The 18,976-nt window shown below is 54.0% G+C and overlaps 2 protein-coding genes across 9 annotated transcripts; one reads left to right on the top strand and one right to left on the bottom strand.

The window, feature by feature from the left end:
- Positions 1 to 162: 162 nt before the first annotated feature.
- On the top strand, positions 163 to 11,532 carry RFXANK (regulatory factor X associated ankyrin containing protein). Of its 8 annotated transcripts, none has more exons than XM_050769754.1 (10): positions 163 to 497; positions 1,319 to 1,513; positions 6,706 to 6,786; positions 6,926 to 6,991; positions 7,263 to 7,363; positions 7,849 to 7,974; positions 8,402 to 8,468; positions 8,900 to 8,980; positions 10,926 to 11,080; positions 11,315 to 11,532. In XM_050769754.1, the coding sequence occupies exons 2-10, from the start codon at positions 1,327 to 1,329 to the stop codon at positions 11,324 to 11,326; spliced, it is 876 nt and encodes a 291-aa protein (XP_050625711.1). In that variant the 5' UTR covers positions 163 to 497; positions 1,319 to 1,326; the 3' UTR covers positions 11,327 to 11,532. The 8 variants fall into 8 exon arrangements, with proteins under 8 accessions (XP_050625711.1, XP_050625716.1, XP_050625712.1 ...); XM_050769755.1 differs by having other exon boundaries at positions 169 to 497; positions 6,703 to 6,786; positions 10,932 to 11,080; XM_050769753.1 differs by having other exon boundaries at positions 169 to 497; positions 6,703 to 6,786.
- NR2C2AP (nuclear receptor 2C2 associated protein) lies at positions 11,084 to 13,111 on the bottom strand. The gene is made up of 6 exons (XM_050769908.1): positions 12,686 to 13,111; positions 12,452 to 12,542; positions 12,133 to 12,238; positions 11,994 to 12,061; positions 11,599 to 11,709; positions 11,084 to 11,229 (listed from the first exon to the last, which is right to left on the bottom strand). Exons 1-6 carry the CDS (start codon positions 12,721 to 12,723, stop codon positions 11,140 to 11,142), a joined length of 504 nt encoding a protein of 167 aa, XP_050625865.1. The 5' UTR covers positions 12,724 to 13,111; the 3' UTR covers positions 11,084 to 11,139.
- Between the last annotated feature and the right edge of the window lie 5,865 nt (positions 13,112 to 18,976).

Here is an 18,976-nt window from a genome sequence, read left to right as displayed (position 1 = left end):
CTTCTTCTTGAGATAGCCCCGCCCATCTACCCGAAGCCGGAGCCGATTGGCTCCCTCTGGAAAAATCTGTGGGCGGGGTAAAGGTAAGCGGGCACAGGCGCTGTGAAATTCTCAGAGCCCATTAGGCCCCGCCCATTCCCTCGGAGTCGGTGAGGAGGGGAAAAGAAGGCGCAGGCGCAACTGCCCTCCCAGGGACCCAGCGGAACCCACGCCCTCCCCTAAGTCTTAAAGGGCTAGAGGCAGTACTTACTGCTTGGGCCCTTCCTCACTTTTGGGGGGCGGGGTGCGCACGCGCAGTGGGGGAGCTCTGGGGTGGGGGTAGCGGTCGAGTATCAAGTTGCTTTCTGCCCTGGCAGAGGAAGCCAGAGCGCTGAGGGTCCAGTCTCCAGCTTGCCTCCCGCTATATCCATTGGAAGAGAAAAGTTTGTGACTTGGGCCCCCAAGTTTTGAGAGAACTGGGCTTTAGGCGCGGGGGGACAGAGGAGGCTCGTGGGGAGGTGAGTGGACCTCCTGGATCGATTTGGGAAGCTCGGGTGGGAATGGGACCAATCACACCTTTGTTGAGCCCTCACTCATTCTGGGGACCCCCCCCCAACAACCATAGCGAATATTTATTGAGCTCCGCCCTTAGCAGACCCCTGGATAAGCTATGTACAGACGTAATTCGTTGTACGGCTCATTTCCACATTTTGTCGTGGAGGAAATTGAGGCTCAAAGATTAAGTCACATGCCCAAGTTCTCACGGCCTATAAATTGAGGGATTCGAACCCAGACAGCTGACCCCAGAGCCCTGGCTTTTTTTGTTGTTGTTGTTGAGACGGAGTCTTGCTCTGTCCCCCAAGCTAGAGTGCAGTGGTGTGATCTCTGCTCACTGCAATCTCCACCTCCCGGGTTCAAGCAATTCTCTGCCTCAGCCTCCCGAGTAGCTGGAATCACAGGCACCCGCCACCGCACCTGGCTAATTTTTGTATTTTTAGTACAGATGGCGTTTCACCATGGTGGCCAGGCTGGTCTCGAGCTCCTGACCTTGTGATCCACCCACCTCAGCCTCCCAAAGTGCTGAGATTACAGCCGTGAGCCACCGAGCCCAGCCAGAGCCCAGGCTTTTAAACATTGCACATTGCAGGTGCTTTGGTGGTGGGGGAGGGTAGACCTCAAAAGCAGTTGGACTCTGGTTTTCATTTCCCTGGCTCTGGTGATTAACCTGGATCTCAGTTTACCCACCCTCACAATGCAAGGCTAGGTATGCAGTCGGTGCCTACTTTATTATAGCTGTTGATAATTATTGTCATCTCTCCCCGTCTGACACCTCCGCCAGCGTTCCTCATGGAGCCTACCCAGCCTGCAGAGGACCTCATCCTGACCCAGCTGCCCCCTGCCTCAGAACTTGGGGACCCTGAAGACCCGGGAGAGGAGGCCGCAGATGGCTCAGACACCGTGGTCCTCAGTCTCTTCCCCTGCACCCCCGAGCCTGTGAATCCCGAACCGGATGCCAGTGTTTCCTCGCCACAGGGTAGGATACCTCCTCTGGGATTGGCCCTCTGGGATTCCATCACGATGGATTGTCAGGCCCCAGATGGAACCTTTGTCTTGCTTTCGTTTTTTTGTTGTTGTTTTGTTGTTTTTTGAGACGGAGTTTTACTCTTGTTGCCCATGCTGGAGTGCAATGGCACGATCTCAGCTCACTGCAACCTCCGCCTCCTGGGTTCAACTGATTCTCCTGTCTCAGCCTGCTGAGTAGCTGGGATTACAGGCTCCTACCACTATGCCCGGCTAATGTTTTTGGTATTTTTAGTAGAGACGGGGTTTCACCATGTTGTCCAGGCTGATCTTGAACTCCTGACCTCAGGTGATCCACCCACCTCGGCCTCCCAAAGTGCTGGGATTACAGGCGTGAGTCACTGTGCCCAGCCTGTTTTTGCTTTTTTTTTTTTTTTTTGAGACGAAGTCTTGCTCTGTCGCCCAGGCTGGAGTGCAGTGGCCGATCTCAGCTCACTGCAAGGTCCACCTCCCGGGTTTATGCCATTCTCCTGCCTCAGCCTCCCGAGTAGCTGGGACTACAGGCGCCCGCCACCTCGCCTGGCTAGGTTTTTTTTGTATTTTTTAGTAGAGACGGGGTTTCACCATGTTCGCCAGGATGGTCTCGATCTCCTGACCTCGTGATCTGCCCATCTCGGCCTCCCAAAGTGCTGGGATTACAGGCTTGAGCCACCGCACCCGGCCTGTTTTTGCTTTTTGATACAGGTTCTCGCTCTGTTACCAAGGCTGGAGTGCAGTGACGAGATCATAGTTCACTGCAGCCTCAACTTCCTGGGCTCAAGCTATCCTCCTACGTCACTCAGCTCCCTAGTAGCTGGGAGTGTAGGCATGCAACCGCACCTGGCTAATTTTTTTCTTTTTTTGTTTAATTGAGAGGCAGGGTCTCACCATGTTGCCCAGGCTGGTCTTGAACTCCTGGCCTGAAGCGATCCTCCTGCCTCAGCCTCCCAAAGTGCTGGGATTTACAGGTGTGAGCCACCATGCCTGGCCGGGACCTCTGTCTTTATGACCCACTAATAGGACGTGTCTTCCTTCTCCATTCAGGAAGGGTTTGTTTCTTTTTTTTTTTTTTTTTTTTTTTTTTACAACTTTGTATATATTTTTTTGTTGTGATAAACTATACATAACATAAAAGTTTGCCATTTAAAGCCAGGATTGCAGTACCATTCAATATCAGTAAGTACATTCACAGTGTTGCGTAACCACCACCTCTATCTAGAATATTTTTTTTTTTTTTTTTTTTTTTTTTTTTTTTTTTTTTTGAGACGGAGTTTCGCTGTTGTTACCCAGGCTGGAGTGCAATGGCACGATCTCGGCTCACCACAACCGCCACCTCCTGGGTTCAAGCGATTCTCCTGCCTCAGCCTCCTAAGTAGCTGGGATTACAGGTATGCACCACCATGCCTGGCTAATTTTGTATTTTTAGTAGAGACAGGGTTTCTCCATGTTGGTCAGGCTGGTCTTGTACTCCCGACCTTAGGTGATCCACCCCCCTCAGCCTCCCAAAGTGCTGGGATTACAGGTATGAGCCACCGCGCCTAGCCTCTTTGTTTTTTGAGACAGAATCTCGCTCTGTAGCCCAGGCTGGAGTGCAGTGGCTCAATCTTGGCTCACTGCAGCCTCCACCTCCCGGGTCCCAGTTCAAGCAGTTCTCCTGCCTCAGCCTTCCAAGTAGCTGCAATTACAGGAACGCACCACCATGCCCAGCTAATTTTTTGTTTTTTTAGTAGAGATGGGGTTTCACCATATCGGCCATGCTGGTCTTCAACTCCTGACCTCATGATCCGCCCGCCACAGCCTCTCAAACTGCTTGGATTACAGGCGTGAGCCACCACGCCTGGCCTATCTAGAATAGTTTCATCACCCCAAAAGGAAACCCCATACCATAACAGTCCCTCTCCAATCTCCTTCCACCCATCCCTGGCAACCAATCTGCTTTTCTATCTATTTAGATTATCCTGTTCTGGGCGTTTCGTACCAGTGGGATCATAACACTATGTGGCCTTTTGTGTCTGGCCCCTCTCACTCAGAATCACGTTTTCAGAGTTCATCCACATCATAGCATGGATCAGTGCTCCCTTCCTTTTTTTTTTTCCTTTGAGACCGAGTCTCACTCTGTCGCCCAGGCTGGAGTGCAGTGGTGCGATCTCGACTCACGGCAACCTCCGCCTCCCAGGTTCAAGCGATTCTCGTGCCTCACGAGAATCCAGCTACCTCTCAAGTAGCTGGTTTACAGGCGTGTACCACCATGCCCAGCTAATTTTTGTATTTTTTGTAGAGATGGGGTTTTGCCATGTTGTCCAGGCTGGTCTCCAACTCCTGGGCTCAAGTGATCTGCCAGCCTCCACTTCCCGAAGTGCTGGGATTACAGGCGTGAGCCACAGTGCCTGGCCCTTCCACCCTTTTTTTTTTTTTTTTTTTTTTTTTTTTGAGGCGGAGTCTCGCTCTGTCGCCCAGGCTGGAGTGCAGTGGCCGGATCTCAGCTCACTGCAATCTCCGCCTCCTGGGTTCATGCCATTCTCCTGCCTCAGCCTCCTGAGTAGCTGGGACTATAGGCGCCCGCCACCTCGCCCGGCTAGTTTTTTGTGTTTTTCAGTAGAGACTGGGTTTCACCGGGTTAGCCAGGATGGTCTCCATCTCCTGACCTCGTGATCCACCTGTCTCGGCCTCCCAAAGTGCTGGGATTACAGGCTTGAGCCACCGGGCCCGGCCCACACCTGTTTTTAACTCTTTGAGGGTAGATAGCTAGGAGTGAAACTGCTGGATCAGATGGTCATCCTGTTTTACTTACTGAGGAACTGAGGATTTATTTTTGATTAGAGTCCAAGAGTATGCCTAATTTAGTTCCCTCCCACAACCTTTGTTGCTGCCACTCCTGTCTTGAATGCTCTTCCTACACTTCTTCCTATAGCTAACTCCCCTCCTCTCCCCTCCCCTCCCTTCCCGCCTCCGGGTTTTTTTTTTTTTTTTTTTTTTTGAGATGGAGTGTCGCTCTGTCGCCCAGGCTGGAGTGCAGTGGCGCAATCTCAGCTCACTGAAAGCTCTGCCTCCTGGGTTCATGCCATTCTCCTGCCTCAGCCTCCTGAGTAGCTGGGACTACAGTTCATTTTTGGTTTTTTTGTGTTTTTTTTTTTTTTTGAGACGGAGTCTCGCTCTGTCACCCAGGCTGGAGTGCAGTGGCCGGATCTCAGCTCACTGCAAGCTCCGCCTCCCGGGTTCATGTCATTCTCCTGCCTCAGCCTCCCGAGTAGCTGGGACTACAGGCACCCGCCACCATGCCTGGCTAATTTTTTGTATTTTTAGTAGAGACGGGGTTTCACCGTGTTAGCCAGGATGGTCTCGATCTCCTGACCTTGTGATCCTCCTGTCTCGGCCTCCCAAAGTGCTGGGATTACAGGCTTGAGCCACCGCGCCCGGCTTTTTTGTGTTTTTTAAACGGAGGTTTGCTCTTGTTGCCCAGGCTCCCCTCCCTTCCCTTCCCCTCCCCTCCCCTCCTTTTCCCTCTACCACTCTTAAGATGCCTCCCGGAGTCCCCTCTCTTGAGACGGAGTCTTGCTCTGTTACCCAGGGTGGAGTGCAATGGCACTATCTTAACTCACTGCAACTCCCTCTCCTGGGTTAAGGCGATTCTCCTGCGTCAGCCTCCCAAGTAGCTGGCATACGCCACCACACCCAGCTAATTTTTGTATTTTTAGCGGAGATGGAGTTTTGCCATGTTACCCAGGCTGGTCTCGAACTCCTGACCTCAGGTGATCGCCTGCCTCGGCCTCCCAAAGTGCCGGGATTACAGGCGTGAGCCACCGTGCCCAGTACCTGTAGCTGATTTCTTTGACTTCCTAAGATCTCGGTGGTGTCACCTTGGGGAGGCCCTCCAGTTACCACATTGCCTAAGAAGGACTTATTCCTTGTGCTCCCTTCTTTCTGTCCTCTTCTACCTGCTTTTAATTTTTTTTTTTTTTTAATTTGAGACGGAGTTTCGCTCTTGTTGCTCCACGCTGGAGTGCAGTGGCGTGATCTCTCTCACTGCAACTTCTGCCTCCTGGGTTCAAGTGATTCTCCTGCCTCCCGAGTAACTGGGATTACAGGCATCTGCCACCACACCTGGCTAATTTTGTGTTTTTAGTAGACATGGAATTTCACCATGTTGGTCAGGCTGGTCTCAAACTCCTGACCTCAGGTGATCCACCTACCTCAGCCTCCCAAAGTGCTGGGATTACAGGCGTGAGCCACCGTGCCCAGCCTTAAGTTCTTTTGAACACTTACTTTCAACTTGAAGTTTTTTATTATGTCTCTATTTCTGATGCACCTACTTGACCCCAGACTCCCTAGAAGGCAAAAACTGTGTCTTGTTTGCCCAGAACATTGCCAGGAAGGGAGGAGAAAGATGCATCCTAGGTATTCAAGAGAGTAGAGTGAGTGAATGGTGGAGTCCCAGGCACTGCCTTGGGTAGCTCCAAGACCCCAGGGAGATACCAAAGGCAGTGGCATGGTGGTTCGTGCCTGTAATCCCAGCACTTTGGGAGGCCGAGGCAGGAGGATCGCTTGAGCCCAGGAGTTTGAGACCAGCCTGGGCAATATAGCAAGACTCCATCTCTACCAAAATAATTTTTTTTTAATTTGCTGGGTATGGTCGTACCTGTAGTTTCAGCTGCTCAGGAGGCTGAGGTGGGAGGGTGGCTTGAGCCCAGGAGGTTGAGGCTGAAGTGAGCTGTGATCAAACCACTGCACTCCAGCCTGGACAACAGAGCAAGACTCTGTCTCAAAAAAAAAGCCCAACAGCCAGGCTTGGTGGCTCAAGCTTATGATCCCAGCACTTTGGGAGGCTGAGGCAGGTGGATGATTTGAGGTCAGGAGTTTGAAACCAGCCTGGCCAACATAGCGAAACCCCGTCTCTACTAAAAATACAAAAATTAGCCAGGCGTGGTGGTGGGCGCCTATAATCCCAGCTACTTGGGAGGCTGAGACACAAGAATCGCTTGAACCCAGGAGGTGGAGGTTGCAGTGAGCTGAGATCACGCCATTGCACTCCAGCCTGGGGGACAGATCAAGACTCCATCTCAAACAACAACAACAACAGCAGCAGCAAAAAACCAAATGGGCTTCTGTCCTGAAGCCTCAGAACATCTACCGAGGGGAAACTGAGGCCTATTGTCTCTCTCCCAGCAGGTAACTCCCTGAAGCACTCCACCACTCTCACCAACCGGCAGCGGGGGAACGAGGTGTCGGCTCTGCCGGCCACCCTAGACTGTGAGTGAGCCCACGGTCCCCAACAAGGAGAGGAGTAGGAGGGTGGGAGGGCCTGTGAGGAGCAGTTATGGACAGAGGGTAAACTGAAGCACAGAGAAGCAAGGGGACGAGTGAGGACTCTGCCTCTGTCCTGCCCCAGCCCTGTCCATCCACCAGCTCGCAGCGCAGGGGGAGCTCGACCAGCTGAAGGAGCATTTGCGGAAAGGTGCGTGTTCACACACGTGTGCTGGCATGTCCGCGCCTGGGTGGTGTGCATATGGGTGTCCATGCCCACTCATGACGCTGATGTGACCTGTGAGTGTCCACGTGTGTGCTTGTATCTACCTGTCTGTGTGACCCTGTCCATATATGTCCATCGACGTACGCTCCCCTTCATTCCTGTCTAACCCCAGCCCCCCACCTCGTCCCCCTTTGGCAGCACTGGGGATAGGGGGCAGGGGTGCAGCCTGGTGGTATCGCCTGCCCCCTCCTGCCAGGTGACAACCTCGTCAACAAGCCAGACGAGCGTGGCTTCACTCCCCTCATCTGGGCCTCGGCCTTTGGAGAGATTGAGACCGTTCGCTTCCTGCTGGAGTGGGTGCGTCCCAGCCAAGCTGGGCAGCTGGGGGGTTCCCGGGGGTCTTAGGGTGGGCTGGGTTCTTGGCTGTGTTTGCTGGTGCCTTGTCTTTGAGATGCGGCTGCTGGCTGGGTGTGGTGGCTCGTGCCTGTAATCCCAGCACTTTGGGAGGCTGAGGCGGGCAGATCACTTGAGGTCAGGAGTTCAAGACCAGCCCGGCCAACATGGGTGAAACCCTGTCTCTACTAAAAAAATACAAAAATTAGCCAGGCGTCGTGGCGGGCACCTGTAATCCCAGGTACTCTGGAGGCTGAGGTGGGAGAATTGCATGAACCCGGGAGGTGGAGGTTACAGTGAGCCGAGATCGTGCCACTGCACTCCAGCCTGGGCAACAGAGCGAGACTCTGTCTCCAAAAACAAAAAAAAAGATGCAGCTGCTGTGGGTACCCCAGGATTCCTGGGTATGCCCCAACCCATCCCATCACTGCCCCTTCTTCTCCTTGCAGGGTGCCGACCCCCACATCCTGGCCAAAGAGCGAGAGAGCGCCCTGTCGTTGGCCAGCACTGGCGGCTATACAGACATTGTGGGGCTATTGCTGGAGCGTGACGTGGACATCAACATCTATGACTGGGTGAGGGACTGCCCTCCCCCGGGACCTCTCAGCCTCCGGGCCTTCATTCCTGCCTCAAACACTCACAGAGCACCTGAAAGATGCAGGCCTGCTCTGGGTGCCGAGAACACGAGACAGCCCCATTCCCAGCCTCACAGAGCAGAGCTCCCCATGTGGGGAAGGCAGACATGGAAACAGGCAGCTGAGATGCAGTGAATTGCGCTATGATGACAGATGCACAGGTGGCTGCAAGAGCCCCGTGTGGCCAAGGGAAGTCAGAGAGGGCTTCCTGGAGGAAGGTGTCTAAGCTTAAGACCCCAAAAAGTGAGATGGGCCCAGTGATGAGCAGGAGGAGGAACCACATTCTATTGGAGGCCAGAGAGTACAAGGCATTGTGAGAATGAGGAAGAGGTAAACCTTTGGTTTTTCCTGCCCCTACCCACAACAGAATGGAGGGACGCCGCTGCTGTACGCTGTGCGTGGCAACCACGTGAAATGCGTTGAGGCCTTGCTGGGTGAGTGGGAGTCGGGACTGGCCCCAAGGGCCCCAGCGCTCCAGCAGGCCCTGCGGGGATCCTGAGGGTAGGGAGACGCCCAAGCATTGCTTGAAGAGTTATTGGAGCAGGTGGTCACTGCCTGCTCTTCTCGGAGGGTGGATCAGAGGGGAGCAGGTGGTAGGACCACACGGGAGTCAGGGTCTGGGTCTAGGATCTGGCCCAGAGGCTGAGCACCTCCATCTTCCATGGCTCAGAGACCCTTCAGCCACGTTCTTCAGTGGAGACCGAGATAGCAGAGGTTAGACTCTTGTCAAAAGGCCACATGGGCAATAGGCAGACCCACGACTGCATTGTGGGGAATGAGGGGTGCCATGGGATCTCCCAGGTCCCCAGACCCCATTCTGGGCTCCCAGGCCCCACCCTCTAGCACCCTCCCCTCTCCCTTGCAGCCCGCGGTGCTGACCTCACCACCGAAGCCGACTCTGGCTACACCCCGATGGACCTTGCCGTGGCCCTGGGATACCGGAAAGGTTGGCCTGAGACACACAGGGCAGGAATGGGGTCCCGCCTGGGCACATCCCAGTCCTGGCTCCTGGGGCTCCGCATGTGCTGGGGTAGGGAGGACAATGGGTGTCAGTGACTGGGGCCATGATGTGGGACACATAGGCATGGAGAGGCCCAAAGAGGGGCTTCTCATCAAAGAGCCCCAAAGTGGCCAATGGAAGTCAGAGGGCTTCCTGGAGGAATGTTTCTTAAGCTTGAGACCCCAAGAAGTGAGATGGGCCCAGCCCTGGGATGGGGAGGTCAGGGAAGTATTCTGGGGGACCTGAAGGGAGGGAGAATGGCATCCAGGTGGGAGGACTGGCCCCTGCGGAGGCCTGGCAGTGAGGACACCAAAGGGTAGGCAGCCAGGCCACAGCGCACAGAGCCATGGAGGCCGCCCCTCTCCATGGCGGGCAGTGGGTTTGAACAGGGACCATGGGCAGACCCGAATTTGACTCCATTTCCTCTGTCACAATGGGACCCCAACTTCCCCATCCATAAAATGGGGAGATCCCAATTGAACCAACCCCCTGGGTTCATGGTAGGGATGGAGGGCTTAGGAAATATCCCCCCACCTTCCTTCGGAGTTTTACTGTGTTTGGGATGGAAATCATTCCTCATCCCTCCTCTCGTTTTCAGGGGGTTTGTTTTTGTTTTGTTTTGTTTTTCGAGGCAAAAAGTCTTGCTCTGTCACCCAGGCTGGAATGAAGTGGTGCAGGCAGAGCATGGGGCAGGCAGAGCTTACTGCAGCCTCGACCTCCCAGGCTCCAAGTGATCCTCCCACCGCAGCCTCCCGAGTAGCTGGGACCACAGGCATTCATCACCACGCCTGAGTAATTTTTTGTTGTTGCTTTTTTTTTTTTTTTAGACGGAGTCTCGCTCTGTCACACAGGCTGGAGTGCAATGGCGCGATTTTGGCTCACTGCAACCTCCAACTCCCAGGTTCAAGCGATTCTCCTGCCTCAGCCTCCTGAGTAGCTGGGATCACAGGCGTGCATCACCATGCCTGACTAATTTTTTTATTTTTAGTAGAGACAGGGGTTTTACCATGTTGGTCAGGCTGGTCTCGAACTCCTGACCTTGTGATCCGCCTGCCTCAGCCTCCCAAAGTGCGGGGATTATAGGCATGAGCCACAGTGCCTGGCTGTGTTGTTTTTTTTTTTTTTTTTTTAGAAGAGACAGGGTCTTGCTATGTTGCCCAGGCTGGTCTCAAACTCCTGGGCTCAAACCGTCCTTCTGCCCCAGCCTCCTAAGTAGCTGGAACTACAGGCATGTACCAGTCTACCCAGCTAATTTGTAAAATCTTTTTAATGTATTTTTTGAGACAGAGTCTCGCTCTGTCACCCAAGCTGGAGTACAATGGCATGATCTCGGCTCACTGCAACCTTTGCCTCCCAGGCAAACAATTCTCCTGCCTCAGCCTCCTAAGTAGCTGGGATGACAAGTACCTGCCACCACACCCGACTAATTTTTTTTTTTTTCTTGAGATGGAGTTTTGCTCTTGTCGCCCAGGCTGGAGTGCGATGGTGCGATCTCGGCTCGCCACAACCGCTGCCTCCCAGGTTCAAGCAATTTTCCTGCCTCAGCCTCCCAAGTAGCTGGGATTACAGGCATGTGCCACCATGCCCAGCTAATTTTTTGTATTTTTAGTAGTGACAGGGTTTCTCCATGTTGGTCAGGCTGGTCTCGAACTTCCAACCTCAGGTGATCCACCCACCTCAGCCTTCCAAAGTGCTGGTATTACACGCGTGAGCCACCGCGCCTGGCTGCACCTGGCTAATTTTTGTAGTTTTAGTAGAGATGGGGTTTCACCATGTTGGCCAGGCTGGCCTTTCCTGACTTCAAGTGATCCGCCCACCTTGGCCTCCCAAAGTGCTGGGATTACAGGTGTGAGCCACCAAGCCCAGCCTGATTTTTAACTTTTTTTGGTAGAGACAGGGTTTTGCTATGTTGCCCAAGCTGGCCTCAAATTCCTGAGCTCAAGCAGTCCTCCCCTCTGGACCTCCCAAAGTGCTGGGATTACAGGTGTAAGCCACCACGCCCAGGCCCATCTTTTCATAAAAGTCACAATTCATACATTTTGCTTGGTAAGAAATATTTTTATATTAATAATTCTGAAAAGCTATAAAAATGCATTTTTACTAACTTAGGGGAAGTTGAGGTTCCTGGGATGGGGCCTAGGTTCTCCCAGCTTTGCTCTGTAATGCAGGTCTCTGTAGGGGTCCTTGTTTGTTCCCTAAGGGGAGAGCGCAGGTTGGCCTGCGCCTCCATGCCCCTCCCGATTCAAACTCACAGCCCACCTTTTCCCTGCCCCATCTCAGTGCAACAGGTGATCGAGAACCACATCCTCAAGCTCTTCCAGAGCAACCTGGTGCCCGCTGACCCTGAGTGAAGGCCGCCCGCTGGGGACTCAGACACTCAGGGAACAAAACGGTCGGCCAGAGCTGGGGAAACCTAGAACTGGCTTCAAAGGCAGCTCCTGGACAGGTGGTGGGAGGGGACTCTTCCCAAGAGAAACCAATAAACCTTCTGTGCAGAATTTGAGGGACTTTGCTGTGCTTCCCGGAGGGCTTCCTGGAGGAGACAGCCCCCAGAGGTCTCACACCTTCTCCCCAAGCACCCGCAGGTGGTAGATGACCACACGGCCAAAAAAGTCAGTGGCATCCTCAAATGTCACCTTCAGCCGGTCCACTTCAGCAGCTGGCATGGGGAAAGTGTGATCGTGGGCAGTCAAGGGAAACAGGTGATTTCTGGTTTCCCACCTGCAGGCCCCCACCTCTTTCAGACCCAGCTCAGACTCCACTGATGTGGGCAACCTGGGGAAGCTGCAGGCCCCTCTAAGCCTCTGACACAGAACAGGTGGTCATCAGCCCCATTTTACAGAAAAAGTGATGGAGTCCTAGAGGTCATGTGTTCAAGATCACACATCAGGGTTCCCATTCAGGTTTGGGTGAGTCCAAAGGCACAGACCACCCCACCCCAGAAGCAGGGGCAGGATATCTGAAGTGAGTTGCTGTCCTCAGGGTAGAAATCTGCAATCTTGCGGAGAGCCTGACTGCCCTGTGAACCTTCAGCAGAGAAAGGCAATGAGTGTCTGGGGTGACCCCTGGAACCCCCGCCACCCAGGGCCTCCTAGTACCTTCCAGGCAGCCCCGGCGACTGGAGAAGCCACCCTGAAACTGGATCTGCAGCTGGGAGACACGGATGAGCTGGGGAAACTCCAGTGTCACCCACTGGGAGGGGCCCTGGAAGCAGACAGGAAAACTGAGGCACAAGCTCATTGCAGGCAGGGCCCTGCTATGCCTATCTCATTCACACAGTCCTTGTTGAGGGGGAGAAGAGAGAAATTCGGCACTTGTTCCTTTCCTGGCCACCTATGGGGGCCCCCTGACGTTCTCAAGCCATGAAATCTGAATGTGAATCACCCCAGAGATGAAGGGTCGAGGGAGGAGCCTCACCTGGTCTGAGTTCCAACATGTCTCCTCATCCTGGTCGAAAAGATGTTTTTTTCCAAACTGCCGGGTGTTGCGATTCAGCACCGAACTCACCCTGGAGGCACCAGGATCAGGGCAAAAAGAGGGGCTGAGACCAGCTCTCAGCTCCGCGGAGGGCCTGACCTCCACACCTCTGTCCACTGAGGGCTCGACCCCAGGCTTAGGGCTTCGCCACTGCCTGTCCCCACAGACTCTTACCTGCTCACTGTCTCTGGACAAACCAAAGAATGGGTCATGTCGGTTCCACAAGACCTCGCAGGGCTTAGGATTGGGCACAGCCTTGGTTCGAATCCCGGCGCCTCCTCAAGCCACAGGGCGGCTCGATCTCGGCTACGCCTTGGCCTGCACGTCCTCACCTGTAACTTGGGAAGAGACCCGCCACTCCTTCGCCCACCCCAGTCCTAAAAGTCGCCTCGATCAATCCCCTGCCGGAAGATTTGGGAGAGAGGATCAGGGAAACCGCCAATGACCGGAGGCCGGGCCTCTCAAAGGAAACAGATTTCCCGCGGGTTTCGGGGGCGGTGGCTTTTTGTGTGAATCTGTTTCTCTGCGAACAGAGCTCTTGGAGCCAAATGTTGGGACCCGGAACCGCGTGGGCTCGGCGCATGCGTGTTGTAAATCCGGTGCCCACTGTAGCTGCTCCTGGGGCGGGGCTTGATTCTACCCCGCCCCTTCATGCTCGCTTCTTAAAGGGCCCGGGTTCAATGATTGAATTTACCTTGGTTTCCTCGAAGCTGTAGGGAAAAGGCTGGCTGCGCGCGCGGGGCGCTGTCCCCCGGCGCGCGAAGGTGTAGAACACTGGTTTTGACTGATTTTGGAATCCGAGAGACTTCCTTTTTTTTTTTTTTTTTTGAGGTAGGGTCTCACTGTCGCCCAGACTGGAGTACGGTGGTGCGATCGCGGCTCTCTGCGACCTCTACCTCCCAGGCTCCAGCAGTCCTCCTACCTCGGCTTCCCGAATAGTTGGAACTAGCAGGCGCGCACCACCACGGCCAGCTAATTTTTTTTTTTTTTTTTTTTTTTTTTTTTTTTTTGTAGAGATGAGGTTTTGCCATATTGCCCAGATTGGTCTCGAACTCCTGGGCTCAAGCGATCCGCCCACTCTCGCCTCCCAAAGTGCTGTGATTACAGGCGTAAACTACCACGCCCGGCCAGAAAGACTTCCTATGACAATGTCTTTCTTCCTACTCTAACCTACTCTACCCTAATCGCTACCTAACGCTAAATGCAGCTTGGGAATCCCTGAACTTCACTGCCTCCCGGAGGCCAAAGGCAGAGTTGTGGAAAAGGCCACGATGTTGGGAGTATCTGAAGTCCTCATCAACCCTTTGTGAGATATATATACAAAAATATATGTATACACACATATATATACACATACACATATATATATACACACACACACACACATATATATATACACATATATATATATATATATATATATTTTTTTTTAGACGGAGTCTCACTCTGTCGTCCAGGCTGGAGTGCAGTGGCTCGCTCTCGGCTCACTGCAAGCTCCGCCTCCCGGGTTCAAGCGATTCTCCTGCCTCAGCCTCCCCAGTAGCTGGGACTACAGGCGCCCGCCACCATGCCCGGCTAATTTTTTGTATTTTTAGTAGAGACGGGGTTTCACCGTGTTAGCCAGGATGGTCTCTATCTCCTGACCTCGTGATCCACCCGCTTCGGCCTCACAAAGTGCTGGGATTACAGGTGTGAGTCACCGTGCCCGGCCCCTTGTGTTCTTGTTTGGACAGAGGACCCCTGGCCTCCAAGTTTGTCTTTCCCAGAAAATGCTGCTGGGACATCAAGGAAGGCTTCTTGGAGGAGGGAGCATGCGAGGTCGGGTGTTTTTGTTATTTTTGTTTTGTTTTGTTTTGTTTCGAGATGGAGTCTCACTTTGTTGCCCAGGCTGGAGTGCAGTGGTGTGATCTCAGCTCACCACAACCTCCGCCTCCCAGGTTCAAGTGATTCCCTTGCCTCAGCCTCCCAGGTAGCTGTAACTCCAGGTGCGCACCACCATGCCTGCCTAATTTTTGTATTTTTAGTAGAGAAGGGGTTTCACTATGTTGGCCAGGCTGGTCTCGAACTCCTGACCTTGCGATCTGCCCGCCTTGGCCTCCCAAAGTGCTGGGATTACAGGCGTGAGTCACCACACCCAGCCTGCAAGGTGGGTTTTGAAGCATGAACAGGAGTTTGCCAAACACAAAGCCTTAGATTCCAGGCTGAAGATTTGGTTCATTGATTCACTAGACACCTCCTGCAACCTCTACTGTTACACTCTCATGCCCAGTCTTCTGCTGGATGATGCTGGGGACAGCAAGAGGCCTCAGCTCCAGCCCTGTCCCAGAGGAGCCCCCGATCTGGGCAAGACAGAGGTAGACATAGACACTCCTAGCCCCAAGGGAGAGATGGGGCTGAAGGAGCAGGGGCTCTACCTAGAGGAAAGGTTTCCTGGGAGAGGGGATATTAGAATTGCACCTTAATAGGGGGTCAGGCGACAGAAATTCACAAGGGTGAGAAAATCTGGAGTGGGGAGGGTGTTCCAGGCAGGGAACTCAGCATAAGCAAAGGCCTAGTTGGGTGAAAGACCATGAATTTGAATAAAATATGTGGAGCCACATCCTGCTGGGCCCGGAGAAGTCACAGAAGGTGTTGGAGAAAGGGCAGGACACCATCCGTTCTGCATGAATCGAGAGTTCCAAGACAGAGCAGCCACTGGCAAGAGGCTGTTTTTCCTGGCTTTAGCTGAATGGTCTGGCAGTCAGCCCCTTTCTTCAAGGGCTGGAGGAATGGTCCTCCTGGCATCCTACTAGCATCTGCTCAAACCCACCCCAGGCGGCGGGGGGCGGGGGGCTGGCGGGGAAACTGGGTCACCAGCAGAAGGCCTGCCTCTTCAGCCCCTGCCTGCCGGGGCTTTCCGCATTTAGACAGAGTCTGCTGCCATCCAAACCCAACTTCGCTGGTCTCAGGGCTGGGGCTGGAGGTGACAGGAAACCCTGCCCCCAACCTAACCCCCCCGGAGGAAGTTAGGAAGAGCAGGGACCCCGGAGAGCCCAGATCTGGTTCAAGTCCTGGCTGGACCACTCATTAGCTGTGTGACCTTAGAAAAGCACCTTGACCTCTCTGAGCCTCAGTTTTCTCATCTGTGAAATGGGGGAATTCTATTAATGGGACCGTTGGAGGACTCTGGGTTCTTCAGGTTGACACATAGCAACAGTAGCTGACTTTCACTGAGAGTCCACTGTGTGTCTGACTTGAAGCCACGTTTCGTCACCACCCATTGGCTTGTTAAACCTGCTGTGGCTGCTCCCTGTCATTCCCATTTTACAGCTGAGGACACATCAACTTAGCCAAGGCCCTCCAGTGAGGATATGCATGGCTCCAGGGCTCTCCACACCACTCCTGGCTTTGGCATGTGGCCTCCTTGCCCACGGGTATGAGGCCAGCTCCATACCCTCTTCCCGCCTCCTCACCCCACTGGCGCCTGGGCATGAAAGAGCCTCCTGTTTCTCCAGGGAATTAGCAGCTCTGGGCTCCCAGCAGGGCAGCCAAAAGTGGTCCATTCATTCGCTTGAGTGAGGAAAGACTAAGAGCTCCCACCCCCACCCCAGGGAATGGGGCAGGGAGAGCTCTAGAAGGTCCAAAAGCAGCTCTTCTGGTTCACTTGGGGAAACTGAGGCACAGAACAGCAGAGTCATTTGGCCAAGATCACCAAGGGGAACTGGGATGCAAACCCGTCTGACTCTGGAGTTCCCCTAACTGGGTTCAGGTTCAGCATTTTTCTGGGGAGAAACTGGAGGTTTAGAAAGAGTCAGGGACTTGCTGCAGTCACACAGTGAGTCTGGGTCAGTGGGGACTCTCTGCCTTGGTGGTGTCTGGGAAGGCAGCCCCACCTGTGTGGAAGACAGGTCCTTCTGTCCATGATTTCATCATCCTGGAACAAGGCAGGGAATGGCCCTCAGATAGCTTCAAGCCTCAGTTTCCCCACTGGGAGATGAATATAATAGTTTCCCTAAGGTCTTAGCTTGGGGTATCTGCCAGGGAGGGTTTAATGGGATTCCCTGAGCCTGGAGACACCCATCGGGCAGGTCTGGGTCTGATTTATCTACTGGGGCCCATCCGGACCCCTCTCCAAGGAGACAGATGCTCACACAGTACCAGCTGGGGTTATGAGTCCTGGTGTAATGCAAGCCTGGGTCCCACTGGAGGTGACAGTGGGAGTGGGAGGGGCGTCTGGGTATGAAAAGATTCAGGTGGGCATGTATGGGAGCACCAGGAGCTGCATGTGTGTGGCTGGTTGTAACAGTGGCTGGAAAGGCTACAGATCTCCGGGTTGGTGGCATTGGTGGTATTGGTGTGAACATGGTTGTGTGCTCACTACCTGTGGGTGTGTCTGTAACTAGAAACCTGGTTGTGTGTGAGCAACATGGGGCCAATGTCTGCTGCTGGCAGGAAGGCGAAGGTGTTGTGGGTGTGAGCAGCAGTGGGTGTCTTTGCATGTGGAGGGATTCTGGTGCAGCCCAGCTCATAGCTTCGCCTTTGATTGTGCAGCACGTGTGACTTGTGTGTGGCCCAGTCCAGGTATGGTTTTGTGCGGCCTGACCAGGTTGATTGTGCATGTGATTGTGTGTGGCCTGGTGTGGCTGTGCATGACTGGGTGTGGTTGTGCATGGCTGGGTGTGGTTGTGCATGGCTGAGTGTGGTTGTATATGGTTGGGTGTGGTTGTGCATGACCAAGTGTGATTGTGTGTGGTTGAGTGTGATTGTATATGTCCAGGTTTGACTGTGCATGGTTGGTGAAACCTGTGTGTGGTCTGGTGTGGTTGTGTATGGCTGAGTGTGGTTGTCATTGACTGGGTGTGGTTGTGCATGGCTGGGTGTGGTTGTGTATGGCTGGGTGTGGTTGTCATTGGCTGAGTGTGGTTGTGCATGGCTGGGTGTAGTTGTCATTGGCTGGGTGTGGTTATCATTGGTTGGGTATGGTGTATGGCTGAGTGTGGTTGTGCATGGCTGGGTGTGGTTGTGCATGGCTGGGTGTGGTTGTGCATGGCTGGGTGTGGTTGTATATGGCTGGGTGTAGTTGTCATTGGCTGGGTGTGGTTGTCATTGGCTGGGTGTGGTTGTGCATGGCTGGGTGTGGTTGTATATGGCTGGGTGTGGTTGTCATTGGCTGGGTGTGGTTGTGTATGGCTGGGTGTGGTTGTGTATGGCTGGGTGTGGTTGTCATTGGCTGGGTGTGGTTGTGTATGGCTGGGTGTGATTGTCATTGGCTGGGTGTGGTTGTGTATGGCTGGGTGTGGTTGTCATTGGCTGGGTGTGGTTGTGTATGGCTGGGTGTGGTTGTCATTGGCTGGGTGTGGTTGTGTATGGCTGGGTGTGGTTGTCATTGGCTGGGTGTGGTGTGTATGGCTGGGTGTGGTTGTCATTGGCTGGGTGTGGTTGTGTATGGCTGGGTGTGGTTGTCATTGGCTGGTTGTGGTTGTCATTGGCCGGGTGTGGTTGTGTATGGCTGGGTGTGGTTGTCATTGGCCGGGTGTGGTTGTCATTGGCTGGGTGTGGTTGTCATTGGCTGGGTGTGGTTGTGTATGGCTGGGTGTGGTTGTCATTGGCTGGGTGTGGTTGTGTATGGCTGAGTGTGGTTGTGTATGGCTGGGTGTGGTTGTGCGTGATCAGGTGTCATTGTGTATAGTCAGGTTTGGTTGTGTGTGGTGGGACCTGTGTGTGGCCAGGTGAGGTTGCATGTGAGCCACCTATGCTGTTAGTGTGGCTGGGGTGTGGCTGGAGTGTGACTGTGTGTGTCAGTGGTTGTTGGTGGCATTGTGTGTGACTTACCCATGTGTCACCTTGGGCATCTTCAGAGGCACTTTGGAGGCACTGTCCACCCCTGAGACCCAGCTGTCTTGGAGGGTCCAGCCTCCCTCCCCACCTCTGCTCTGGTCTGCTAGTCCCATTCCCCACCCCTCCCCCACTGGCAGCAGCCCCTGGCCCAGGGCCCCAGTGGGTTGGGGGGGGGCAGAGAAGGCACTCAGGGTTAGGGAGGGGTGCCCAATCCCAGCTCAGGCCTATAAATAGCTCTTTGAGCCCAGTAGATTCCCAGGCAAGGTTGCCTCATTCAAGCCCCCGGCAACAGCCTGCCCCTGGGCCCCAGGCCAGCCCGTCTAAGCTCAGTCCTGGCACCATCGAGGGCCCGGGGGGTGGGGGCAAGGGGTGGGGAGGAGTGGAGAAGCGGGGGAAGCAGAGGGATGAGGATAAATGGGGTTGGGGCTCAGCTCTGTGCCCACAGACCTCGGCTCCCACCTGGTCTCTACTCACTCTGTACATCCTCTGGCAGGTGATCCTAGCTCCCTGAGCCTCAGTTTCCCCAGCACCTGTAAAATAAACAGCAGTTCCCACCTGTGTGTTTACTTCCCATTTCATTCTCTGAGCAACCGGTAATGTGGGGATGTCAATTATCCCCCATATTTATTTATTTATTTATTTATTTAA

This window comes from Macaca thibetana, chromosome 19, assembly GCF_024542745.1.
Source record: "Macaca thibetana thibetana isolate TM-01 chromosome 19, ASM2454274v1, whole genome shotgun sequence".
Taxonomy (NCBI): domain Eukaryota; kingdom Metazoa; phylum Chordata; class Mammalia; order Primates; family Cercopithecidae; genus Macaca; species Macaca thibetana.
The sequence above is the reverse complement of the archived record's forward strand: the minus strand, read 5'-3'. Positions and strand labels throughout refer to the sequence as shown.